General features: G+C 41.9%; 1 protein-coding gene across 4 annotated transcripts in view; it reads left to right on the forward strand.

Annotated features, from left to right (window-relative positions):
• The first annotated feature begins 5,436 nt into the window (after window positions 1-5,436).
• GLCCI1 (glucocorticoid induced 1) overlaps window positions 5,437-27,842 on the forward strand; it is a 56,099-nt gene continuing 33,693 nt past the window's right edge. For all 4 annotated transcript variants that reach the window (XM_065627607.1, XM_065627608.1, XM_065627609.1 and 1 more), the window contains exons 1-2: window positions 5,437-6,338; window positions 25,427-25,578. In XM_065627607.1, the coding sequence (XP_065483679.1) occupies window positions 5,879-6,338; window positions 25,427-25,578 (612 nt within the window). In that variant the 5' untranslated portion in view covers window positions 5,437-5,878. The remainder of the gene's footprint in view (window positions 6,339-25,426; window positions 25,579-27,842) is intronic.

Below are 27,842 nucleotides of genomic sequence, written 5' to 3' on the forward strand. Positions count from 1 at the left end.
CTGAGGACTGGAGGAAAGCAAATGTCACTCTAGTTTTCAAAAAGGGCAAGAAGGAGGACCCAGGTAACTATAGACCAGTCAGCCTCACCTCCATCCCTGGGAAAGTGATGGAACAACTTATCCTTGGTGCCATCTCAAGGCATATCAAGGATAAGAGGGTCATTAGGAGCAGTCAACATGGCTTCGCCAAGGGGAAGTCGTGCTTGACCAACCTCATAGCCTTTTATGAGGACATAACGAGGTGGACTGATGATGGCAGAGCGGTGGATGTGGTCTACCTTGACTTCAGTAAAGCATTTGATACAGTCTCCCACAGCATCCTTGCTGCTAAACTGAGGAAGCGTGGTCTGGACGATCGGGTGGTGCGCTGGACTGTGAACTGGCTGAAGGAAAGAAGCCAGAGAGTCGTGGTCAATGGGGCGGAGTCTGGTTGGAGGCCTGTATCTAGCGGAGTGCCTCAAGGGTCAGTTCTGGGACCAGTATTATTCAATATATTCATCAATGACTTGGATGAGGGAATTGAGTGTACTATCAGCAAGTTTGCTGATGACACCAAGCTGGGAGGAGTGACTGACACGCCAGAAGGCTGTGCTGCCATCCAGCGAGATCTGGACAGGCTGGAGAGTTGGGCAGGGAAAAATGTAATGAAATATAACAAGGGAAAATGTAGAGTCTTACATCTGGGCAGGAACAACCCCAGGTTCCAGTATAGGTTGGGGAATGACCTATTAGAGAGCAGTGTAGGGGAAAGGGACCTGGGGGTCCTGGTGGACAGCAGGATGACCATGAGCCAGCACTGTGCCCTTGCAGCCAAGAAGGCCAATGGCATCCTGGGGTGTATTAGAAGGGGGGTGGTTAGTAGGTCGAGAGAGGTTCTCCTTCCCCTCTACTCTGCCCTGGTGAGACCTCACCTGGAATATTGTGTCCAGTTCTGGCCCGCTCAGTTCAAGAAGGACAGGGAACTGCTGGAGAGAGTCCATTGCAGAGCAACGAAGATGATTAAGGGAGTGGAGCATCTCCCTTATGAGGAAAGGCTGAGGGAGCTGGGGCTCTTTAGTTTGGAGAAGAGGAGACTGAGGGGTGACCTCATTAATGTTTATAAATATGTAAAGGGTGAGTGTCATGAGGATGAAGCCAGGCTCTTCTTGGTGATAACCAATGGTAAGACAAGGGGTAATGGGTTCAAGCTGGAACACAAGAGGTTCCACTTAAATTTGAGAAGAAACTTCTTCACAGTGAGGGTGACGGAACACTGGAACAGGCTGCCCAGGGGGATTGTGGAGTCTCCTTCTCTGGAGACATTCAAAACCCGCCTGGACGCCTTCCTGTGTAACCTCATCTGGGTGTTCCTGCTCTGGCAGGGTGATTGGACTAGATGATCTTTTGAGGTCCCTTCCAATCCCTAACATTCTGTGATATTTTCCCATGACTTGCTTGTTCTAGCTAGAACGTTTTTTAAGGCAAAACAGGCCAAAAGCTAAACAAACAAGCCTTGAGAGAGACATTTTCTAGGAAAATTTTCCACTCCCGCTCCAGCACAGCTACTCAGTAGCAGAAAGCAGCATTTCACAAGGGGGCCCTAACTACAGGTGGCCTCCCATTCCTGCCTAGGGGTGATGCAAGCGCACAGCCACAAGCCTATTTTAGACCCAGTTTTATCATTTGAGACCTGCACCTTGGATTGCTTGGGGTTGTTCTAGTCTTCAGCAGCAGCTGATGCTTTCTGGTCATCTGATTCAGAATATTACTGGGATATAAGTACTTAATCTCGTTATTTCTCTCTTCCCAAATGTAATATTTCCAACTGTATGTTCTTTACAGATACGTGAAATACAGGGAGTGGATCCAAAGATATGTGAAGATAAATGCACGCTTTCTCATTACTATTTTGTGATAGGTCCTGTGTGAATACCTCAGACACAGCCACAAATTACTTGTTTCTAAGCTGAATGAGCAAAGGGCAGCAAAGAAAACAGACAGAGGGAGATAAGCGAGAAATAAAAATAATGAAACAAGCAGGTAGCTATACTGAAAGCAGAGTCTTGATGGCCTTATGCCCAGCTAAGTGCCTAGAAACAAAAGGTATGTCCAGATTTGAAGTTCTTCCTCTCTAAAATCTTCAAGTAGAGACAAACGAAGGACTAGGATTGCACCATGTCTAGTGACTGCCTAAACAGTCTTGGTTTCCATGGCTCATGTCACTCAAATAAACCTGGTTTTGCCCCCAAGAAATGAACCCATTAGTAACTGATAACAGTAGGAGAGATGTGTGTAGCTTTGCTCCACACTTGCCTGTTGTTGCCCCATTCCTGGAGCTCATCTGCTTGCCTTCATGCTCCTGCTGTGATGTATAATTTCCACTGTTTTCAGGATCCCTCTCCCAGAGGCTGTGCTAAGGATCTCTGTGTCTCCGAAAGGATTTAGGTTTCAGAAATACCCGTTACTTCCAGCGTAAACTCCCTTAAGCACATGCCATCTGACAAGGTAGTTTCTTAAAATGGAAATGAGAAGCAAGAAATGCCTCTTATGTGGCTTTTGAAAAGTTGTCTCAAGGTATTTTAAGGCAAACATGGGTTTTTGAAAGATAGGAAGATTCTGACAGAAGCTCAGTTTTTGTTTCACTTTTCTTGTTACATCTGCTGAGTATTACAGGGCAATGCTATTACCTGAGGGAAGCACTCAGAAACCTAGACCAAAAACATAATGAAAAATTCAGCAGTTGACATACCACTTTAAAATATGGAAAAATACTTTCTTCATCTCTTCCGAAATCAGTGTTTCCTGGGCACACGGTGTGATGTTGTTATACTATGTATATTAATTCTAGTTAAAAAAGGGATAATGATGGAAATAACTTTTGGGGGAGCAAAGTCTCCCCTGTAGCAGCTCTTGTGTCTGGTCACAGTTTTGCTGGAAACAGCCCCAGTGGATCTTTTCTTCTTCACTTGCTTTGAAGGCAACGCAGGCAATGTGTCAGTTCAGTTCAGACTGCAAGGTGACGGCATGGTCCTCAGTTCGCTCAGGAAGGAAGAATTGCTACTGGCATTTGACACCGCTATGTCCTATGGATTGCGGAGTTGGTTTTGTTTTGGGGCTTGTGGGATTTTCTGTGTGTCACATGTTTACTTTGTCTTTATACATCTATTCTTCGTATTCAAGAATCTCGTGTTTTGATGGGGGTAAATGTGATGGAAGCATTTGCAAGGATTGTAGAATAGTGTCTAAACAGCTAAATTCAAGAGTTATACTAGTTCATCTTCATTTTAATCTGATGTAACCCTGACCACTGGCAATAGCTGCAACATATCAGCCATTGTTCCAGTCGAAGATGCATCTTCTCTCTCAGCTGACACCAAATGAATTTCAGTCTGTAAGACATTATTCTATCAGCAACGTTACGTGTCAAAGTTACAGATATAGGAAAATGTGCTTACTGTTTAAAACACTACCTGATATTAGTGTGGGCAGATTACTTCTACAGGTGAATGCTTTCCAGCCATTTTGATCCCAGTGCAGTGAAGCAGAAAAAATAAACTAGATAGACTTTATAAGCTGTGATTAAGCGCAGTGCAAAATCCTTGGGGGGAAAGTCTCTACACCAGTAATACAAACAAATTTAGCTCATGCTGGCAAAAAAAAAAAAAAAAGAAGACAAAAAAAAAGACAAAAAAAAAGACTGGACTAACAGAAGAATACATGGTTGGTGATGTTTCTTAAAATTAATTTATGCAAGTGGCTTTGTTGCCCGAGCACGTGTTCATGTGGATGTGAGGTGTATTATTCCAACTCTCTCTGTAACATAACCACGGTGACCGCATCACATGGTGCTAGTGCAAACAAAGTCTCATTAACAGCCCATGAATAGATGTATTTTCCTAGAATACAGTTTCTCATTGGGACTATCGACTGGTTCCTGGGCTACCAGGGGATAAGGATAGGTACAGACAGCTTTAGAAGCATAAAGTGTAGAAACCTGCAGTGTGCTACAAGAAAATCATTATTGTTTCTCATATAATAAAAAAGAGTACAAGGGATATCGTTTAATTCTGTGACACTTCTGCTTGCTTACTGATTGACTAAAAGGCAGCATCTTACACAGTAGAATATAGCTTGTTAAATGAGCCATTCTACTTCTATCTACTTTCTATGTCCTTTTTGTTCCCTTAAAGCCTGCACTTTGAATCTGAGAGGCCATCACACTGAGCTGGCTTCCTCCACAAAGCAAGGCTCACTGCATTTTTCCTTCACGTCCATTAGCACCCTATTTGTCCAGATCCAACATAAACACTGCTCTCGCGATGGACTCAGCTCAACTTATCTTTTGGATCTCATAGACATTTATTTTCTTAGCTATTAAGCTACTCATCTTTATTTCTGTCCCACTGTCTCGTGTTATCAGTTCATCTAGTGGGAGCTCCTTCTCCTAGAAGAAAAGCACTTTTCTTAGTATCACTGTAAAACTTTTCATTTTCCTCTCGACATTAACTGAAGTGTGGATTTGGACATACACTACGAAAAAAAATTCCTATAAATTCCATTTACGCTTATATGAAATAGAATTTGAAGAACATCTTGATCTTTTAGTAAAATGATTGTAAAGGCTTGGCAGTCACGTATGAGGGAACGCGCTTCACGGCAGGTAACTTTGACTCCAGTTCTGGGCTTTCCCCGCATGGGAGCGCAGGAAGCGGGTGGAGAGTCTCCTGGGACCGGGGGTACCGCGGGGCCTGGTTCGGAGCACCCGCCCCCTTCAGTTAGTACTAAATCAGCATCTTGGCACAGTCAACTTCGCACTCCAGAGCGCACCTCGGTACCGCACTGAGCAGCCCCGGGGGCTGCTGCCCTCCCCTCCCACCCCTCCCCGACACCCTCCGCGGGCTCCGGCATCCCACCGCCGCGTCTCTCCCCCGGAACCAGCGGAGGAGGCCATCTTTACCGGGCCGCTTGCGCACCCCTGTGCGGAGCGGCCCGGGCGGAGGCAGCTTCGCGGGGAGAAACCGCCCGTTGCGCTGAGGGAAGAGCTCGATGAGCCCAGCGGTCCCGGCCCGGCCGCTCCCGAGGGCTCCGCACGGCAGGGATCGGGCCCCCGCCCCCCGCTCCGCTCCGCCGCCTCCGCGGGGCGCCCGCGCCACGTGCCGGCGGGGAGACCCGCGCGCCCCCTCCCGCCCCGCCAGCCCCGCCCCGCCCCTCCCGCGGCTGCCACATCCCACTTCCCTCCGCCCGCCTCCCCCGCCGGCTGGCCCGCCCCGCCGCGCTGCGCCGCCCTCCTATTGGTTGAGGACCGCGAGCGATGGCACCGCTGGGCAATGGAACCCGAGCTTGCGCGGCGGCGGCGCCCAATAGGCGAGCGTGCCTGCCGCCCCTGCCCGTCGGGGCTGCGCGTTGCCATTCGGAGGCAGGGCGGCGCGGGGCGCGGATGGTGCTGGCCGCAGCTCCCCGGCGCTGGCGGGGGCAGGAGCAGGAGCTGGCTGCGAGCGCTTCCCCCCTTCTCCATCTCACTCCCTCCGGCTGTGTGCGCCCTCGTCGCGCCCCGCCGCCGACCGCTCCGAGCCGGCAGCGCTGTACGATGTGAGCGGCCGCGGGGCTCGGCAGCGCCCCCGGTGCCCACGACGCTGGGGCGGGCAGCAATGGCCGGAGCCTGGCGTGGGAGCAGCCGCCGTCGCCGATAGGAAGCGCCGGGGGCAGCTGGGCAGGCGGCGCGGAGACTCCCTCGGGCCGTGAAGCTCTGGTCCCGTCCTGCCCCGCCCCCTCCCTCCTTCCTCCGCCCTCCCTCCTCCTCCTCCCGCCGCGGCCGGTGCATGCGGGGTGCCGGGGGCCGAACTCGGTCCCCCCGCAGCCGCCGGAGCGAGTGACCCGCCGGGTCCCGCCTATCCCCGCCATGTCCTCCTCGTCCAGCTCCTCGCAGACCCCTCCGTCCCACCACCAGCCCCCGCCGCAGAGGATGAGGCGCGGCGCCGCAGGGTCCCCCACCGCCGGCGGCGGCACGGCCGGGGGCCCCGGTAACGGCGCCGGGGGAGGCGCGGCGGGGACCAGCCGGCTGCTCCAGCCCATCCGAGCGACCGTCCCGTACCAGCTTCTGCGGGGCAACCAGCACAGCCCGACCCGGTCCCCCTCTGCCTCGGTGGGCAGCAATACCGGGCTGGGGGGCGGTGGCGGGGGTCGCGGCGGAGGCAGCCCCCCGCCACCCAGCGCGACGCCGCCGTTGGCGGCGGGAGGCGGCGCGGCGGAGCCGGGCAGGGTGAAGGGCAGGCAGCGGCGCTCGCCGGAGAGCGGCGGCGGCAGCAGCAGGAGGAGCAGCTCACCTGAGAGACGGAGCCCCAGCTCCCCCGTGTACAGAGGTAAAGCACCGGGACAAAGCCGGCGTCCCGCTACCCTGCCCCCCGGGAAGCACTCCGGCCAGGGCCGACCTGCCCCCAGGCACCCCCGGCCCCCCCTCCCCAGCTCCCCGGTGGGGCTTACACCCTGTCCTCTCCCTGGGCCGGCGGGGGTGGGAGCCCCGGGGGCTGCCGGCGCCGCGGGAGCAGCCCCTCTGGAGTCTCAGAGAGCGGGGCGGGGGGAGGTGAGGCTGAGCCTTAAAACACCCTCAGCAAGGCAGCGGGGCAGGTGCCGTGGCTGCGTTTGCCCTGCCAGGAAGGCAGTGGAGGGGCGGAAAGCACCTCGTCCCGCCGCCTCCCCCCGGGGAGGGGTGGCGAGCCCTTAAATGTCATCCTCCTCCTCGGGCGAGGTGGAGATCCAGCTTGGGAAAAACAGCCCGGTCCTGCCCCCGCGCCGCCTGCCAGCCCCGGCCGCAGTGCCTCCCGCGGGGCGGGGGCGAGCGCCGACACCCCCCCGGCTCCCCGGCCCAGCCCGGCCCCGCTGCGGAGGGGAGCGGCCGGGGGGCAGCGGCAGCGCTCCGGCTCCCTGCTGCCCCTGCGCACGGGCTGTGCGAGGGGGTGTGTGCAATAGAGGGACGAGGCTAAAATTAACCCGCTTCCCTGTCTACAGGTGTAGTTTTATTAGTACGGGTTGTTAATGGTTTAGATGCATATCTGGGGTGTCACAACCAAGTTCTTAACTGTGTGCTAAAACCGAGCCTCAAACGGGCTTCCTTTCTGCAGAGCTTGGTTTCTTAGAGGCTTACATTTCTGTAATATCTTAAGTTTAAATATGTAATGTTTCCAAGTACAGACTCCAAAACAGAAAGGAAATTCCCCTGTTGAGATGCTTAAAAACAAATAATACAGTCTGCCTTCTTGTGATATTTAATACTGAATCCTTGAGACTGTAAAAAAACCCCCAAACCAACCCCAAACAAACAAAAAAACCACCAAAACCAGAGAAAACCAAACCAAATGTAGCCGAAATAGGCCTGTAACGTTTAAAATTTAAAATTGATTCCCAGCAAGTCCAACTTAACCTGCGTCAGGTTGTCTGTTAAATTATTGAATGTGTTAAAGTGGCAGTGGCCATCTTACCTCCCCCTCCCTCCCCCCTTCCCCATCAGTGTAGCAGTTGAATGAATCAGACTAAATGCACTTTTTATGTTATCCTGCTGTAGCTATCAGGTATCGCACATAATCTCTTTCTGGGAACATTTTATGTGGTTCAATACCCCTCACTTGTTCTGTCCCTTGCTTAAGTCTTGCTGTGTTTCATTTCTGTGGCAAATTGTGGTCTGTGTTGGTTGCCAATGTGTTTTGTAGCCGTGGAATTTGCTACCTTCTCCCCACCCCCCCTTTCAGTTTTAATGTGTAGTAAAACCTTACAATCTGTAGTATGTGTAACTTTGGCAAATCTCTGTCATCAGAACAGTCCTAGGACAAGGGCAGCATTTTGCAAATGAGCAAAACGTCACTGCCAGTTACGCATGGAGATAATTTACCTTATACAGTATTTGTGCTTATTCAGATGACCAAATTTGTTGTGTTATAATCTGATGAGAGATCCTTAATAACTTATTCTCCAAAACATCATCTGTTCATGTGGAAGTTTTTGCATGCTGGAAAATGGAACTGGGCTTCGGTGGTTTTGCTTCATTCAAGCTCTGTTTAAAATTCTAAAGATCATATTTTTCCCACTGTCTGAAATACTAAATGTAGATTTCATTTTTTCCTCCTTTAACCTTTGGAGAATGCTAATGAGAAACTAGACAAAACAAAAAAGTCGGTGCATATGGATAGGGATGGTGCTGATGATGAATACTGTAAATTTATTTAATTGTGGGAACCCGGAGGAAAACATTGTAGTGGTGCAGTGTATTAAAGGTCTACGCTTAAGGTGTATTGGAGAGGGAGGAATGTGGGCAGTTACCTGCAAGCATGGAAAGATACTGCAAAGCTGAGAAGTATTTCATTATTGTGTATGAATTTTTTATTGGAGGGGGAATCTTAATTTTAGAAAGTGGTTTCAGTTGTCTTCATCTGTGGGCTTTTTTAGTCTTAATAAATCAGACTATAAATTAGTACTGAGTGACTTCTCCATCATTAAACTTGTTGGAGCTTGCCTCACAGTAAACTGCGTTAGCAGCATATATGGCTTGATTTGGTTTAATGAGTGCGATGTATAAAATCATAAATGGTCCGTCAAGAAATGCACCCTGTAATCTGTATGCACTGCGAGGAATTTGTTCCCCATCCTCCAGGTCAAGCCAGCTGCTGCTGCAGAAGCTGACATCCTCTAGCAAATCCTGAATGAATGAATGAAAACAACGTGATCGCCCTAATAATGACCACAATTGCACACGTCAACAGCTTTATTTTGCCGAAATACAGGCACCATTTTCTAGCAGGCGAGGGTAATAAGATTGCCTATTTCTGCGGTCTTGCAAATGAAACAAGGTTACCAAAAAGCCCCCTAAAATCTAGAGCTGTTCTTACACAGTCTGGAATATAATTGCATGCTGTGGGGCAGGATTTTGTCTTTGTTTCTCTGCTCATTCTTACCATTTTAGGATGTGATGTATGGATGCTAAAAATGATGTTTGTAGTCTTTAGTGTGGTAGTAGTATATAGAAAATTGCTGAACCAGAGGACTGCTGCAGTAATAATGGAGGACTTGGAAGAAAAAAATGTTCTGTTTTCAAACATAGACCATCTTGCAGCGGTTTGTTAAACAATGTGCTACTCCAGCTATTTATAGTTATTATCAGTATGCAAGTCTTGGGGAAGCAACTTGATTAAGTTTTGTGGTGGTGTGTGTTGGTGTTTTTTTAGTTTTTCAAAGCCATTTCCCTCTGCTGTAAAATGTGAGCTTAGGTTCTGTGTATAATCCTGTTGTTTTCCTTACCAGTGCAGATCTGTTTGTCTTTGGCTCGGCAGCCTGACTTGGATTGTTCTGCGAATATGCTCATGCTGGAGACTGCTTATGATTCTGATAGATGTTTTTCTCTTCTTGAGACACCTGCCCTTTCCCTACCTCCTTTCAGCCTTTTCCAGTTTAGGTTTCTTGAACTGGCTATTCTACTAAGCTGTTTTGTTGTGGGTATTTTAGTGATTTGCCAGAGGTTCTTTTTATAAAGGAGATTTCTGTGAAAACAGGAATCAGCTTTGAGCCTCTACAGGTCAGAGCAACTACCATTGCAGGCATTGACATCACTGCTACATGAATGAAAGCAGCATGCTCTGTTTCTTCTTCTGTCATCTTTTCGTTCCCTTCCTTCTAGGGTGCCGTAAATGTTTCTGTTCTGCAGCAAACCGCTGTGTGTTTAGAACTGAAACTTTAAGAATTTGATGATATTTAAGTAAATTTGGGGCTTTGTAATTCTTAAGAAAGCCTCAATGCCAGTACTTACATTTGGTTACTACTAATTCCAAGGCGCTAAAAAAAGGGAGAAAAAAACTTTTGATATTGTAGGATAAACCTGCAATGTGTGAGTCGTCTCCTGTTGTCTTGTCTTAAACATGTTTGTTGTTTACTAGTAGATACGTTTTCATAGCCTGTATTCATGTTTTGGAGAGTTGTCGATCTAAAAAGTGTCTGGCTGAATGTAACAACGCATGGTTTTCTTAGAGGGAATATATCTGATACATCTGTGGTTGCATAAGTGTAACACCAACAGAATGTGAAGCTGCCTGGTTTATGACAAAGAACATTTCAATAATAATGAAAAAAATCCCTTGAACTGGTCAAGCAAAACATATTACTTACTCGTGAGCATTTATGTTTTACAGAAAAAAAGCAGGTTGTTTTCTTTCTTACCTGGATAAAATCAGTAGTTTCTGTTATTATGTAAAGTAGCTTATATAAATATAAGAGAGTGGGTTTCCTGTTTAGTTTGTTTTTTCACTTGGTATGTGATGTTTTGTATACAAGGAGGGTGTAAATGACTTCTGTATGATTCAAGCCCACTATTTCTTTCATCAAATGCTATGATTTGTTTACTGTTAACTCTGGTGGTACCGTAATATTATGCTTCATATTTTTCTAACTTTCACTTAACATTGTTGATAGTATGAACCTTTTTCCATATCAAATTTTGGAGGCAAAGGTTAGTTTTAAAGACATCTGACAAATATTGTAATCAATTTGGCTGTAAAGGGTTCCCAATATCTTTTACTTCCCAAAATAACTCCTGAAGCAGTGCCAACATTAGTAGGAGAAAGGAATTTAAAAAAGATGCAAAACAACTGCGTAACCCAGTTCTGAGTAATAAGTGTGTATATGTTATGCGAGTGGAGTGAGGAGTGGAGTAAGACAATATTGCTGATCTCTGGACTTGTAAGGGATATCAGCATTTAAAAAAAAATCAGACTTCAAAAGGCAGGACTATTTTAATATCCTGGATTCAAGCCATCCAGTATTTTGGCATCATAAGCGTTTATACTAAAGATCAAGAAGATCTTTCATTTATTTCTAACAAATGTAGGTAAGGAAGTAATTTTTGTGACGCTTCCTATTTCCTGATGCCTGAATAATAGCAGTATTCCCATAATTGTATGGTAAAACCAGTTTTGCTCCAGCTTTGTCCCTCTCTCTTCCCAAAATAGCTTTCATTGAAATATAAGATGGTGAAATAAAAGACATTGGCTAAATCTGAACCAGTTGTTTCGAACTCAAAGGCTTTTTAGTAAAATGTTGTAACATAACTTGAAATGAGAATAGTATATTATATGTCCTTAATAAATGTGTTTCATAAGACAAACTAATTGAGCTTCTTTCAGGTGTTAAAACAACTGCAGGAGAGAAAAATAGAAAGGTGTTTTCTCTATTGAACTTGAATGATATCATAGCAGGGCATTAGCTATTAAGGAAGCACTTCCCTGTCCCATGGCAAAAATAACTTGTATATGTAGTGTGTGGGTGTATATGTGTGTGTGTGTATATATATATAAAAAAAATCACTACGTGACCTTTAGTTCCTCTTTTTTGGATGTAAGCAAGTATTAGCATGTTATATTTAGCCAAACTGAAGTTACTTGCCAATATTCATGTATAGCAAAACAGCGGCTAATACTGAAGTTTGGTTTCTGAAATTCATTGTTCCTGTGTTTTGTCCTTCTATTTCCCATGATGATGGGGTGAATGGAGGTTCTTAATCTGTCGTAAAATGCAGGGAGGGTAGATCAAGTGAATATATTGCAGAATCTTACGAAAAAGTCAGTTTGCCAAGTATAGGCTGGCACATAATGAGTTGTTGAGCTTGGCCATATTGCTAAAATTCACAGTGGTAAGCTAGTTATTTTTAAAATGGAGTTTATGCTACTACTATAGATACTATCATAAAAAAACCCCTGATGCAGTAATTCTCAAGTTTCAATTCAAACTGGACTTGAAAACTGTAGTTGTAACAATGCAAAACCACTTGGAAATAAAGTATATGCTCCTCAGTGTTTCAGTTCAAGTGAATATTTGAAATACTTTTTTAGTGGGACTTCATCAGTTGAGTAATCATCTGAATAAGGTAATAGTTGAGGTTTTTTTTTTTTCCCACAGTGGAAAGTGAAAGTTCCTGTATAAATAGGTTGGCAATATCTTCAGTAGAGAAAAGCATTGCCAACACGTGACACAATAGTTAGTTCTTCATGGGTTTAGCATATGTTCAAGCAAAGTTGTTAATATTAATGAGCTTAAACATTGACTTGCATTTTTTGATGAGTATCTTGTATTGAGGAAAAAAACGGACCTTGCAGTAAAGAGACTTAACTGGAAAATTTTGCTCAAGTCTTGAGGTAGGTAACTCTGTTAATGACTATCACCTTGTTTGAATGTTAATATTTAAGTGCATTGAGTTCTCTCAGTGCCACCTCCCTTGTAAACCTGTAACGCCTAAACAATGGCTTAAGGCATTTTCAGCCAAGTAAAATAATTACATCCCATCATTAGAAGGGATGTATCCTCAGGAACTTTTCAGCCTCAGATTATCCTGTTTTCCTTCATGTCACCATTTTTAAGGTGTGGGCAATTGCAAAATGAAGAGAATGAGAGATTAGATTGAAGGAAAGTAGGTGGTTGTACTTAATAATTTAATTCTTACATTTTGAGTGTGTATTTGCTTCTCCCAAATTAGGTCGTTCTTCAGTTATCCTTTAATTTTTCCCCTCCTGATTTGACCCTGAAGTTCAGCACTGCTAATTTGTATTATTGCTATTTTTGAATCAGAAATTAGATCCTAAAGCAAAGCTTGAAAATAGCTGATGGATACTGAAAGGGAGACTTGTATGGTATGTCCACCGCACAAAGCATTGTGATACAGTGTGTAATATCAGTCCTTTTGAATAGCGAGTCAGTCTCTCCAACTCCTGTTTTTTCTGAAGCTGGGATCTCGTCCATGGTTGAAACTGAAATACACACTCTCTTGGGAACCCTTTCCTGTTTTCCCAGCTGTGTGAATATGGACTTAGGACCAGAGCTGTTCCCTGATGTGGTCCACTTGGACCATCTGGTGATGACTCTGCTCAGACTATGTCTTCTGTTGCTAGCAGGACAGAAGAGGGCATGTAGCTACTGGAAGCTTATCGTGGGGCAGGCAGCCCAGCTGAGCCAAGTGGTGCCCTCTGGCCTTATCACACTGCCTCTGCCCTGGTCCTGTTGTGTCTCTTCCGCACCTTTCCTGCTCCTTTGGTATCTGCACAACTTATTAGCTGCTGCTGCTGTATCCTACCAAACTATTGACTATCACCCTGTTAAAAACAGATTAGATTTCTCTAATTGGGGGGCGGGGGGGACCCAGAAGGTGTGGGTGTCTTCACTCAAGCAATACGTTTCCTGCACAAACAATTTGTAAATAGAGATTAACTTAATCAGTTGGTGTTGAGTCAATGGAAGATGGTTTTGCTGGGAAGTTTTCATTTTTTGTAGTAGTAGCTCTCTTAATTAGTTTTCTATAATACATATTGATGCTTTGGAGACAGTATATACTTCCCAGTAGGTTATAAAATGTTATGAGCTTGAGTTTTGAAACCTTAATGCAAGGTACTGTATTGGTTAGACCTTCTTATTTAGTGTTGTATGTGCCCTAACAATAAATCATGACAGACACTGGTGTTTATAAGGATTTAACTTTCACTGTTGCTAATGTTAAGTTTGCAATGGTTGTTATTCTCTGAATCAAATACAAATGAGTGATTAACAACACTGGTTCTTATATGCAGGTGTTTTGCACAACCTGAAACTAGTTTTACCCAAACTAGACAGTTTGTTTCCTCTTTAGGAAGAATGTGTCTTTTGTTTTGCTCGTGAAAGTGGTGACTAAGAAGGGTATGATAGTAGTTCTGTCATGGTTTTTGAATAAGCTAAAATCCACTATAAATATTTTCTTCTCACTGTGTCTTGAAATATAATCTAAACTGGAATAATAATTTTAAGTGTCTCATTCCTTGAACAGTGCCAGTCGCCTATTTGAACAAGGTTAGCTTCATCTGTCTTTCTCACATTCTCACCACCAGTCATTAAGCAATGAGATTAGTTGTAGACACTTCTGAATTTCAGGAATTAACACTTATATCCAATTGGCTTGACGGATCATTCCAAGATCACTGGTGTTCATACTGCAAACTTGAAACTCATTTTTGTAGCTAAATGAATTCTAATATTGTTTTAGTAAGTATAGATCTGTCTTTTGGAAATATTTTCTGTAACAGTAACCGCTTGGTTGTGAACCAATTAAATGTATGGCAAAATGGGTATTGCTATATCCTGTACTTTTCAGTCTGTGATGTTTCAGTGTACAGTGCCTATTCTGGAGTTCTGATAGAAATACTTTGTGAAGATCGGCTAGCTGGGCTACCTGTATATCTACATGCTTTTAAAGGCTTCATGGTTAGAAAAAAACTAAACAGTATAGGTGCTTAGGCTGCAGTACTAAAAAAATTCAAAATGTTAATAATTTGTTGACATCTGTCAGCATTTGGAAGCCAAACTGTGACTTGGAAATAATGTGTTCTTACCAGAAAACAAATTCTGGTTATTCAGTGTTCCATTACTATCTAATTCTATTAATCCTAGTCTGCAGAAATTAGACCATAAATACAAAGCCCACTTCGTCAAAGTATGACATGCAGTCGGCCATTGACTGTTTGGGAGCATGTCACCTAAGTACAGATATAAATGCTTGGGTTTGCGAACATACAGCTTCCAAGGCTAACAGTACAGGTGCTTTCATTAGATGGAGCACTCTGCGCATGCTGGATCAGAAATGTTACCAGATAAACCTTGGAAAGTTTTGCACCATGTTACCAGAACTTGGGCCACTGAGACACACAGCATGGAGGAACCAGTGAGTGGCTCTACAAGACCTATGGGTCTCCGTAGGTATTTACCATGGTCTCACTACCACTCCTTCTGCACATCACTGCAGAGCTCATTGGCCAGATAGGACTAGAAGAGGCTGATGATTATAGCAGGTATCAGTGTGGTACTCTGGAAGGGTTTGGTGGGTGCAGTTCTTGCACATGGAGTCAGCTTAAATTCAGCGCCATGTGTCAGCTTATCAGTTTTATGGGAGTCTGGAGCCCTGCAAAGTACATTGCAAAACCCAAGTGGCTTTGCAGTGTTGACTCTCTGCAGCTAGGTGTTGCACCTCCATATCCAGTATGCCTTATGTTATGTAAAATCTTCCTGTTATACGTGATACCTTAACTTTCTGTTTTCAAAGTAATGGAGAGTTGTCTTGCTCATTAAAAATTAAACCCAGATATATGCCGAGTGTCCCAGAACAGACTTCGAACAGTGTGACTCTAAAAATATCAGTTAAATGCTGAAGAATGCAGAATAAGACTTAGGTTTACACATTAGTTGGGAAGTTGCCAGGTTAAAGGAGAAGCTGTCTTCACAGAAGTAGGTTTCAGTTCAAGGTCTTAAAATTTTCGTTCTTAACTGATCACTGTGTTTGCTTAATCGTGGCAATTGATAGTGGAATACCCTTACACATACTTTCTCTCATACTCTGATTTCTCTGGTATTTCACCTTCAGTGGCTCCTTTGTTGTATCTGATACCCTGCCCTGAGTAATGTTCTTTGTAGTGTTTTCTTCCCCCACAAAGAAACTAGAAAATACATTTTAAATACTTCATGTTCTTTTCAAGGGGAACAAGAGAGAATTCTAATCTGGAAGAGAAAAATATCTCATGGGCAAAAATGTAATTAACTCATGCATGTTCTAAAAGTAATGTGTATTTGAGAAGTGTTCATACGAAGAAGTGTCAGTAGTCTTCATACGTGAAATGACAAGATGCATATCCAACAAGTTGTCTGTGCAGAAGATCCAAATAACCTTTGGGCATTACTGTAGGAACAGAGCTAGTCATGTGTTCAGAGTTTTGTATTGAAGTGTGCAGTCTGTATGTTGTTTAAAATATCAATTTTGTGAAACTGTTGTATGCATTTGCCTTAATTTCTTCCAAAGAAGGATCTAGTCTGTTAAGATGACTGGAGTCTCGGTTTTATTTAGTGGTGCGTGTAGCCTTTAATATGAAGTTGGAGTATGTGGGGCAATCTTTTGATTGTGAGAATTGTAGTAGAAACTCAGTTTGACCACATTGAAGATGGGAGGTCTGACAAGATCTGGGAGAAGCAGGGTGTGCTGGCACTGTATATACAGTCAATGTTTGGAGATGTTTTCTACAGCTAGGCCTTTTCACCTGCAAATACAGCAAAACGAAAAAATCTTACACAGAAGTAAATTCTAAATAAATCATTAAGTCTGGAGTAAAGTTTCAGATAGGAAATAGTTGAAAATCTGAAGAGAATCTGTTTTAATAAAACATGTTAAGAGTATTGGAATCTTTCAAACACTGGAAAGACTCAAGCATCTGATTGCATGGTCATTTATCTCCTAAAGGCTGCTAGGAAAAAGTGGAGATCCTGCAAAAAACAGCAGGAAGAACTGAGAAAACAATGTCAGGTTATTAATCAAGAAGTGTATCTTAGCTGAGAATTGTTAAAAGTCAGTCTTGGTCTTTGCACACTTTAAGACCAACAGTATAAACACACAAATAGAAAAATAAGAAAAAAGGAGTTGCAGCCATTCTGTACCAAGAAAAAAAGATATTAGGATGACCCGAGATTGATTTGGTGGAATGTCTGGCTTCAAAATCAGCTCCAAGGAACAGCAGTGAAAATCTCAAAGGAAATAGCACACATGTTTATTCAATGCTTTGTCCTTACCAGAGTGAAGTATAAGAAATCAGTTTTCAATAAGGGCAGTGATTTTTAACCTAGGAAGGTACAAAGAAAATAAAAACCTAAGGGAGAGGGTAACCTGGAAATCAGAAATTTCCATGACTTTGATAAATATGTATTCCAGATTTGGATAAAGTCAATTAAGTGATCTCTATTTCAGGGTTCTAGAAAAGCCCACTCAGAAGTTCACACTTGCCTTCAACTTTCTAAGGCAATCTTCTGAATAGGAAGTAACACCATTTGAGAATTGATACCCAGGTATAGCAGATATCATACTGATGTTTTTAAAATGTGAAAAATGTCTAGTTCTAAAATATAGGAATCCTTGGTCTCTCTTTGGCCATAGGTGAAACTTCAGAACAAATTCTAAGGGGCGGTGGAAAGCAGGGAGAAATTTTAAAAGTGCAAGATGAACTTTCCAAATCGTGTCATGCTAACATGGTGGTTTTGAGAAGAGAACTGATTTTCTTAGACAGGGAGTAGATCTTATCTGCTTAGGCAAATATTAAAATTAGGGTGATGAAACCATTGATGAATTTTGGGAGGGTTAATTAGTATGCTGGCAGATTATGCACTGAGATTTGAAGGACCTTGGGAATTGAAACAATTTTTGAAAGTGAGATTTAAAAGCAAAAAATGGAGGTTCATGTATGTGAGGTTGTACTTGAGCAGCACATCTTTTCCTCTAGGTGGGTACATGCAATTTGAAAAATGCTGGAGCGTGGAGTTGGATGGTGGTGGGATCTCTAAACTGCCAGCATGAAGTGAGTGAAGAAGTACTGGGCACAGGTCAGGTCTTCCAGAAATGAGCAACCCGCTGCTCAGGGGCCTGCTGAGGCATCATCTGCAATCCTGCCCATAGCTTTGGTGCTCCCCAGTTTAAGAAAGGTAAAATTAAGTTGCAGCAGACTCAGAGAAGGACTCCAGGTTCTGGGTTTCAACCACGTGATGATAAAAAAAATAATAATCTGATTAAAAATACAATTGCTTTCTCTTGAGTCCACGTGAGCAGTGAAGGGAAGAGAGGTGAGAAGGAAGAACTGCAAGTTGGTGCTAGGGCATGAATGGGTGGATTGGTTTGACAATGTCCATGTTTATGTGGAAAGCTATAAGCAGGCCTGAAACCATACGAAAAAAAAGTCTTTCTTCAGCTTTTTCCCAGTAGGAATCGTGGGGGCAAAATACCCAGGTGCTGTAAGACTGAGTTGGTAATCTGTTTTTAAGTTTGTGTGTTTTGCCAGTGATAGTTGAGAACTGGGCTCCTGATTTAAGTTGTTTCTAGTCACTTGTTTCTATGACTTAACTGATAATGAAAAGATGATTATTTAATCAGCAAAGTTGGGCAGCCTTACTTAAGCAGTCAGTTTTAACCTGGTTTTACATTCCTGTTTTTCAGTATTTTTTTCAGAAAAAAAAATTAATCTTGTTTAGTATAATTAGCTCTGGCTGGGAGAATGCTTTCTATCTCTGATCATTGGTGATCATTACAATGGCATTGTATAACCTACCATGTATTGATTACAGTTCTTTGTGTATTTTTTTTATTCACAAATATGTCCAGCTGCATTTTGATGGAAAGTGGAATTAAAGGTGTACAAACCCCTCACTCTTTTACCACGTTTTGTTAAATTGTATTATCATTATGATGAAAAAAAAAACCCCTTCAGAGTCAAAGTCTATTCAACAAAGGTAGTATTATCTTTAGTTAGTGAATTAATTGCATGTGTTTATAATTTCATTCAATATTTTAATTATTAATACGCTGGAAGAAAAGAAACAACTTTAGTGCCCTTTTTGGTTCCCAGTTCATTTCTCAATATTGGATAAATTTATCATTCAACAGATCTACATTAATGAACTAAAATGAAGAAACTTCTCTGTAGCTGCAGAAGTGCACAACAGCTTATGGCTGGTTGTGTGTTTCAACGTGCTCTTTTTCCCAAATACTTAGCTGCTAGGCTCTAAATCAATTTTGTTTTAACTTTTAAAAGTGGGAACATTTCTGAGGTACTTTATTAAATGATACTAAATTTTAGGCATTTGCATAGCATGTAAGTTTGAGGTGATAGCCTTACGAAGAAAAATGTATTGTAAAAATGTGAAAAACATAAAAACCTGACAGGTTTGAAATTAGTGTTTTACCTACCTGGTGGCCTGTTAGAGTGTGAATGTGTAGGTTACATCTGTTGAACAAAGCAGGCTTTTGTGATATTTAAGTGCTTAGTCTTCTGTATACAGGCCCTACACATGCCAGCAGTAATCTTTGTTAGAAGAATAATTTAGCTTTAGAGGGCTGAAACTTTCTTCCTTATAGTTTATTTACTTACTGAGATTAGAGCATTCTTTCTATGCTTGATCTCTAAGGATAATGTTGATTTTAAACAGGGGAGATTTGCTGTGACCAAAATCTGACTTCTGAAAGATATGTGTAGTCACGCTTTACTTGACCTGTAGTTGGGTGGAACAGGGACATGAGGCAGAGACCATGTTTCAACATATATGCATAGACAACCAAGATTTTGAGTCAGCTGTAGGTCCAGTGAAATTCATATGCCTATAGATGGATCCATCTGTTCCTTTTCCTGGGGGTGTCTATAACTTGGCTCTGAGCATTGTTCTGTGACGGGGGAGTAGAGCTCTGTGTCTTGAAGAATCAGGCATAAAAACCTCCTTGATGGAAGGAAATGCCTTGATCTACCTGTTGGGTTCAGTGACTAATCAGAAGACCTCTTCCCTTTCAAGGTGGCTTAGTCATGGCTATAAAAGATAACTCAGTATGGTTGATTTCCAAAACCCTTATGTAGGTCTTTGTCTACAACTTTCCTTTGAAAGAGCAAGCTGGGGTTTTGTTTGTCGGTTTTGTTCCCTCACCCCTCCCCCCAGTATAAACTCCCTCTTGTATTGATAGACTTGCTGTTCGAATTCTCATAAGCCTCATCAAGTACAAAACTGAATTTGCCTTAAGTACCGAACTGTAAAATGGCCTATGTAGAAGACTGGTTCCCCTCTTTCTTTTTTCTTTTTTTTTTCCCTCTCTTCCCCCTCCTCTGTAGAGAAGCACATCGTTCATGGACCTGGATCTCTGAAAAGATCTCACATCTGATAAAGTGGGCTTTCTGCTTGTTCGGTTTGGTTGTTGTAACATTGGTTAGATTATGGTGCTGTTCTGTGCCTTTTTTAAAAATTATTATTATTGGTTCAATGTTATGGATAATGAGAAGAAATTAGCATGGATTATGTCAGTGTGTTTAGTTATTTCAGAATGTCATCCCCCTTCATTTTTAGTCATCCTCTGTCTCAGTTTCTGAAAATAGAAACTTGGGAATAATTTCTGAAGTTGTTACAGCTGAATTCAAAACCAATGTGGTGTGCATAATGAAGGTAGACTTTTTTGTAGCTGAATGTATGGTATTTTTAGAGATATATCAAAAGATAACTTAAAATGACACTCTTATTTTATCTTCTAAATATCCTTTTGGTAGCAAAACACTACTGCATTTTAAATGTTTGAAAAAGCTAGTGTTTTGCTTTGTTTTAAGGTATTAAAGAGATTAAACTCTTTAATTTGAAATTATAGAAGGAAGACTGCAATGATTTAGTATTTTTTCTGTTCAATTACATATTAGGGTGTTGTATTTTTTTAAGTTGCTGTTTAAAATCCTAATTTTTGTTATTTTGCATGAACAGTACATGGCAAACAGTATGTTCTTTGTTCTACACCACTCTGAACTGTTAATGCAGTTGTTCAGCCAGTTTGCGGATTGGGTCAGAAACAAGTCTGTCAGTCACTGGCAACTTGGAAATGTCTTTTTAGCCAACAGATCTGTCCTGTGGAGTAAAACTTCTAGGGACCCCAAATCCCTTGTTAATCCTTTTCTTGGGAGATTTTGGCTCCAGTTACAAGAGAAAAGCCTTTCTGAGAATGAAGATTGAAATGCCTTTTTTTTTTTGAGTGGTCTCTAAATCCCCATTATTCAATCTTTTTCCTTGCAATATCATAGAGAGAAATCCTGCAAATAAACGTGCACCAGTTTGTCCTTCTACATACATAATTGGAACAGGAGAAACCAATCAAATATACATTCAGGAATGAGTACAGTGTCGCTATATATTTGCTTAAAACATAAACAAAAAGGCAAAAAACCCTTTGGCCAGACTCTTTAGAGACTGTTCCTCCTCTTCTATCTGTAAGTCTACTGTTGTAGTACTCAAGAATCATTGTCCAAAGCAAGCAAGAGCAGCATTATTCCTCTTCATGCTTGTAGAAGGTGTAACAGCATAGAGGAGTTTTGACTTGACATGTGGCGCAGTCACCAGCAGCCACTGCTGTGGTCACCATGACCGAAGCTTTGGGCCATCACTCTTAGTAGCCTCTGTGAGTCACAATTCCTTAATATTCAGGTTTGTGTTTCTACTCTGATTTCCCATGCTGTGTTCCCATGTACTTCATTATTTAAGAGGCATTCACACAGTCACCTCTGAATTACTGGTTCTGTCGATTGTTGTAAAAATATCAGATACTCCTTCATAGTGCGATGTCTAGTTTCTGTATCTCCTTCAGACTAGACTACTTGAACCCTGACTTTGGGGCTCTTGAAAGGAGTCCTAGGCAGACTAGGATATCCATCAAAGTGAGTCCTTCCAAGAGTCTTTAGTATATTTGGACAAAATTGTTTTGATGTTAGTATTAATTTCCTAGGTAAAATCTGAAATTCTTTAGGATCAGATAAGACCTAAGCATGGGACTTGTTTCACTAGTAGCTCTGAAGGTGGACCAGAGGGTCTTGTTGTTTCTTTTCAGTTCAGTTGCTAATACTCCACATCTCATGAAACTATCGTGGAATTTAATACTGATATTTCATGATGTCATGACTTGACTGTCTTGGGTAAATAGTTTAAGTTATAGATGAACTTTCAAGAAAAGATAAGAGATATTACTGCAAGAATGTTGTCTAAGCCTTTTGGCAGGAGAGTGTCGCAGTTAGCTGACATTGGTAATGAGATGACAATAGTAATGCTCCTACTTTTAGGGAAGAATGAATCTTATTTTTATTTCATGTTTTTTACTTGAGAGGAATCTGTGTCATCTGAGAAGTTCTTAGGATAATTTTAGTCTTTTTAAGCTGGATATATCCATGCGAGGATGTGAGTGGAAAAGTTTTGGCCAAATTTGAACTGCATCTGCTAACTGCTGAGAGATGGGAAGAAAAGATGCTGACAGATGAACTCTGCTGGATTTAGCTGAAGCAGATTTTATAATGGTACCAATACTAGCTGTCAATCTTGCTTTTCTGCTGCAGGTGATTTTCCTCATTGCACGCATGGCAGAAGGCATCATTTAAGCTAAAAATGGACTGTGAACATGGCTTTGAGATTACGTGCAGGTTAGCTGCGTCTATGTTGGATGGGAAGGAAACCTCTTCATTTTAGAGCTGTAGCAGATGGTTTTATTTGAGCCCTATGTCCTCTTCAAAAGAGCTGTCGTGTGTTAGTCTCTTACTAAATTGCATTTTGCTGGCAGAGAAATGGAAACTTTTTTCCAGTCAGTCTAGGTGGTATAACTAGAACTCTTTCGGCTTTCAATGCAGCATGTGGAACCATCATTTCATGATTTCATGCAGGTTTTTTTAGTTGATTCCTGCTGGGAGGTAGGATCACACTGAATTTCACCAGCTATAGTATTCAGATGGCCCCTTCTGTCATATTGTGTAACATCATTTAGAACTAGAAATGTGTAGTAAAAGCCCCATAATACATCACATTAAAATTTGTGGCATATTTTAAATAACACATGAGGTATTTTGCCTTCCTATGCACATACATCCCACTTTTGTAATGTCTCGCTAACTTTTTAAGGTGACATTATGCTGCTTAAGTGCTGTGTTCCTTAAGTTTACTTGTTCTGGAAGTAGAACTGAGTTCCTTGTGAGATGTCACTCACATCACTGAGGAGGACAGTTGTTGGACAGTAAAATTCGTTCATACACTCGGATGTTGTCAGATGAGGTGTAGTCTGAAACTTGGGTAAAATCAGTCTGTAATTTTAGAAATGTCTGAATATTGATGAAGCCTTTCTGAATGCTGAAGTCTGTTGGCTGACTTCAGGAGCTGTGAAGTGCTTCAGATAGTGGATGGTACTTGCTGCTGCCTCTTTTTTAATTTCGACTAGAGAAAAATATTCATAATAGCAGCATCAAAATCCCATTGGTAATCAAAGTCTGGGGAGAAGTGAAAGTTCTCTAGTAGCTCCCTAGAGTAGTGAGAAGCTAGACTTATAATGAGGTGAGAAAAAAGCAAGACCAAGAAATAAATCCTGAGAGCAGTTTTAATATTTAGAAAACAATTTAAGCTGATCTGAGCCACCACTATTGTAGTCCAGTTCAACTCTGCTCTCTGTGGCATCCAGTCATGTTTAGGTACATTAATGTACAAGACAGTTTGTCAAATGCTAATTCGTAGAAGTTCCTTCAAATTTCATGCTTAATGACCTAAGGATATATGTCATAAAAGGATGAGAGCCAACACTGTTGAATAGACCAGCACTGCTGCAGACCCATTGTTCCCTCTGGCTCTCCTGTGGTTGTTTCTGCCCGTTACATTGTGCCAACTCTGCCTGTAATGGGGGAAAACCAGTATTTATGACTTTTTTTGGGGTGTGTTTCAGTTTTCTTTATGTTTAACTCGGTGAATCACTTCACTGGATGGGTTCACACATCCGTGCATGCCATCTCAAAGTAGATGGAAGAAGTGCGGACAGCAATGGAATAGAGCTAGTATTAAATCAGTGTTAACTTGGATTGGTTTATGCAGTTGAGCAGTAGTGTTCTCTGTTTCCTGTAATTCACAGAAATACTGAAGAGATGCAGTCTTGTAAGTCCCTGCTACTTGAACTTTCCTTCTCCTGGCTTTAGGTTTGATGGTGTCCTGCAGTTGCCTTCCAAGATTATAATGGAAAAATATAAATGTAGTAACTTTTGGTGGTGTTTCCGTTCAGTCGTAATGGAATTATGTGAGTTTTTAATGTTGGGATTGCTGTTGCGTTTCCCCTGGGTGTAGAACAACACACAGGCTTTAGTTCATTCTCTGGTTGTATATGTATTGTTTGTGTGTTTTAGGCTTGTGTTTTCTTGTTTATTTTGCAGCAAGACTTTTAAAATATAGAGTTTACAAAGACACAGCCCTTATTTCCCCATCTCCAGACATTGTCTTGCCAGTTTGTGTGAACACACTTAACTACTTACATAGTTAACTAATTCCTGGTAGTTTTTTGCATGTAATAGGTATCTAACGAACAGAGCTTTCGGAAAAATTTTCAAAACTCAGGCTGCCTAAGAGAGTAGCGTAGTACCATAGCATGACAGTGAAGGCTGGGCAAATGCTTTGTAGGTATGCACCTTTGAGGTACACATTCATGTTTCAGCACAAATGGAAATACTGGTTTCATGTTTACAATTTGTCATCCTTTTTTTGGATTTCATGCCTCTTTTAATAGTTCAAAAACTTTTTTAAAATGCAAATTTGTCAGAATTGTAATCCTATGAGGATTTATCTATTTGAAATTTTAGGGATTTGATTTATAGATAAGGCAGTCAAAACAATTATATAGAGGCAACATGATACGCTGCCCTGCTTCCAATTCATGACGTTATTTAGAACTCTTCACCTAAAATGAGTTGCTAATGAAGTGTTTCAGGAACTCTACATTTCTCTAGAATGGTCTGTTTTAACATTACCATGTACATATATTGTACTATAAGCATGCTGTACTAGCGCAAGCTGTACCCTAATCATTGTGCTTAATGCTATATAAAGCATCAGTGGTTGCGTTTTGAGATCCAGCAATTCTAGATGATGCGCGAGAGAAAATGTGTGTGGAGGCCGGTGGCCACGTTTGGGCTCAGAAATGCAGTAGCAGGTCTGCTCTCACATTTTGAGTGGTGAGCGAGGATTTTGGTGGGCTACATCAGTGCATAACATGTGCTTGCCTTGAAATTAATCTTGCTTGCAAACTTCTAGTGGTCGGGGTGAGCAAGGTAGCAACTGTAATGTGGGGCTCTGGTTGGCTTATGTAGAGTCTAGAAAACGAGTATATGAAGTAATTTTGCCTAAAGGACAAAGCAACATGATCCAGCACGCTGTAAAACTCTAATGTGAGAAAGAACAGTCTCGTGAATCACTGTAGTCTCTGCTTTCCAAATGAAATGCAAGTGTATGGGGAGAGAAGTACAGGGGGGAGTCAGAGCTTGCAGGCCCTGTGGTGGGTGATGGCAACCATGGCAGCTTTCAGCTTGCTAAGGCCTGTATTGGGATCTTGCAAATCACATGGAACGGCATACGTGAGAGCAAGAAGTCAGATGTGCATCTTCCTAAGAATCATAATTTTTGTCATGGTTTGTGTTTTAGTATTTAGAAAACTAAGCAAGCTGACTTAAGTGGGGGGAAACCAAAACAACAACAAAACAAACAACAAACTATACTGATACTACATTATATTTCCTGTTTCTGTATGTCTGACTTTCCTGAGTTGCATCGTCACTGGATTTAAATTTGCTTGATGTTTTTAGTTGATGAAAACGTGTCACATAAGTGGCCTGGTTCTTTGCAGATCTGGACACTTTAAGTGTTGGTTTTTGTAACTGTTAAGTTTTCCCGTTTGTATTTTTTCTCCCTTGTCTAATGTTATTTGCTTTCATGTGATAGCACTCTTCAGCTTGGCATTTAGACAAAGGTTTCTGACATGTTCTTGCCATTGTGTGTCATAGCTAGCTTTTAACACTTCACATCAAATTTAGCCTGACTTTTTTGTTGATTTTGTTCTGGTTTTCTACAGTGGACAGGCCAAAATCCCAGCAAATCAGAACTTCTGGTACCATAAGGCGAACTTCTTCTTTGGACACAATTACAGGACCTTACCTCACAGGACAGTGGCCACGTGATCCCCACGTACACTACCCTTCATGTATGAAAGATAAATCTACTCAGGTAAAAGCTGTAAAACAAGACAACAGAGATATTTCGTATAATTGATGTCTTCCTGATAATACTGTTATCACCTGTTCTGGAATCTTAGCTCAACTTAATTCCAAAGAAATGTGGATTCACTTAATTTTTTAATAAATATAAAGCCCTAAAAGTAGGGTACAGTAGTGCTTTTTAATCAGTGTCAATTCAGTAACATATGTGACAGAATATTTTTATGCTTTTAGAAAACAGTCGTTAAAAATAATTTTCTGTATGTGGGCAGTTCTGTGAGGCTAAATAAGTAGATTTCAATGTCAGGCTTGTATCTGGTATATTTTGAAGCTGCTATATGCAAAATTATCCTGTTACTTAAAAACCAAAGATTCCGTAATAGTAGTGGCTGACAAACTAAGATTTTACTAAATTGTGGTAATAAATCTGTATGTCTCAAAGTGTGTTTGTGGGGGAGGAGAAGGGGAGAGGCTGCTGTTAAGAGGAATTGATCTGTTTGTCACTAGAAGAGAAATCAAGAAGCAGCAGCTGGGAGTAAGTAATGTGGGCTTGAGATGTTCCCTCTGCTGCTTGGTAGCAAGAAAGACCAACAAAAACGCTCTGTGGAAGAGATGCCTCTTGAAGCCAGGTCTCAGAATGAGAGCCTTGCCACCAGCTACAAAGGGAAGGCTACTGAGGTTATTTATGGCCTGATACCCCTGGCTTCTCCTCAGGGCTCTGTCCTGAGCAGGAACCCCTGTCAGGGGGGCTACTGTGGCATTCATAGGGCTCTAGTACTCCTTGGCTACGAAGCTGAATGGTTTTTCTTGCCTGAATCCTCCTCATGCTGGAGCTTGTTGCTTACAAGTTTGATCCCTATCCAACAGGTGTAAAATATATAATTCTAAAAAACCCCAAATTATTAGCAAAGTAGTGCATTCTGGGTTTTTCAGTAGTGTTATTTGGGTATAGAGTAAGTCATCTGAGCTTGTGTTCTAAACTAAATTGGAAACTTGAAGAAACTATCTGTCTTTGGTTATATATTCAATCTACAGGCCACGTAGGGATGATTGTTAAATCGGTTTTCTGTGTCTGGTGCCATGATTCTATCCATTGCTGTCATGGGTGTCCTGTGAAGAAAAATGGTACTTCTGTCATCCTGCCTTTTGCTTATAACTCTCTTTTGCCATTAAGAACCATTTTTAATGGAAACTTATGTTGTCACAATGCATATGACACCATTAAAACATCAAGGATTTTCTGTCGTAGCTTCACTTGTAGGTGTAAGTTTGTTTTCCACTGACTTGTAATATACTTGTCACCCATTCTGCCACCGTTGGATAGAGCAAATGCAGCAGCTCTTTACATTGATTCTAGGTTTTAGTCTTTTATGTAATGCTGAATTTCTCAGGACAAGTTAGAATGTATAAATAATTTTCCACATCTCTAAAATATACTGTAATGCCACACAGGAGGTCCTCTGATGGGGAAAGGATTAAGCATAGAATGCTTAGAAAAGAAAGAAGATCTGTCTGTATGTTTTAGAAATCCCATTTAATGAATTTGGGAATGTGATGATTTAAATTGTTCCTGGAGACATTTACAAACTGTGGTGGAAGCCTTTAAGAAAATGTTGTCTTCCTATCCTCCTCATTCATTTTGAAACCAGCCAGCCAGTTTTAGCAAAAAGGAAGAGCAAGCAGTTGTCTTTACTGTCATAGAAGATCTACCTAAAAAGATCCTAATCCCAGGTTTACTTCCAAGGTACCTTCCTTTCATAGTTTTATGGCTTGAAGGTCATCCTTTTTGAAGCCATAATTTCAAGAGATGTTCAGTAGCATGCTTTGTACCTCCTGTATTTCTTAACGCCTCTCTTAAAACATACATCCGTATCAAACTTTTCTATTCATAAGGGTATTTGCAAATTTAGAATATTTAAACATTCACAAACAAACCTTTTCACCAGTTACAGAAAAGAGAAACAAACTTGTTCTATAAATATTTGAGCTCCAAGCATTTGGCAGTAAAATTGCTTTCCTAGTGAGCTCAAGTAAGTGTTTAGGTTATTTGACCTGTTGGCTGCTGTCCTTTGCCTCATTCAGAAACAAAGCTCAGGGAGGAAAAAAAGTTTTACCTTTTCAGCATAATCCAATGTAATGGAGAGGAAAGGAAGTACTGTCGTCAGTACAAGGTGAAATATTTTTTCAAAGGGAGAAGGGCAGGGAGGTTTCATGGTTTGGATTTGTGTGGATATCTTCTAAGGAGTTACATTAGCTGTCTTTTTATTTAAATTA

The sequence above is a fragment of the Caloenas nicobarica genome, chromosome 2 (genome assembly GCF_036013445.1).
Source record: "Caloenas nicobarica isolate bCalNic1 chromosome 2, bCalNic1.hap1, whole genome shotgun sequence".
NCBI classification, from domain to species: domain Eukaryota; kingdom Metazoa; phylum Chordata; class Aves; order Columbiformes; family Columbidae; genus Caloenas; species Caloenas nicobarica.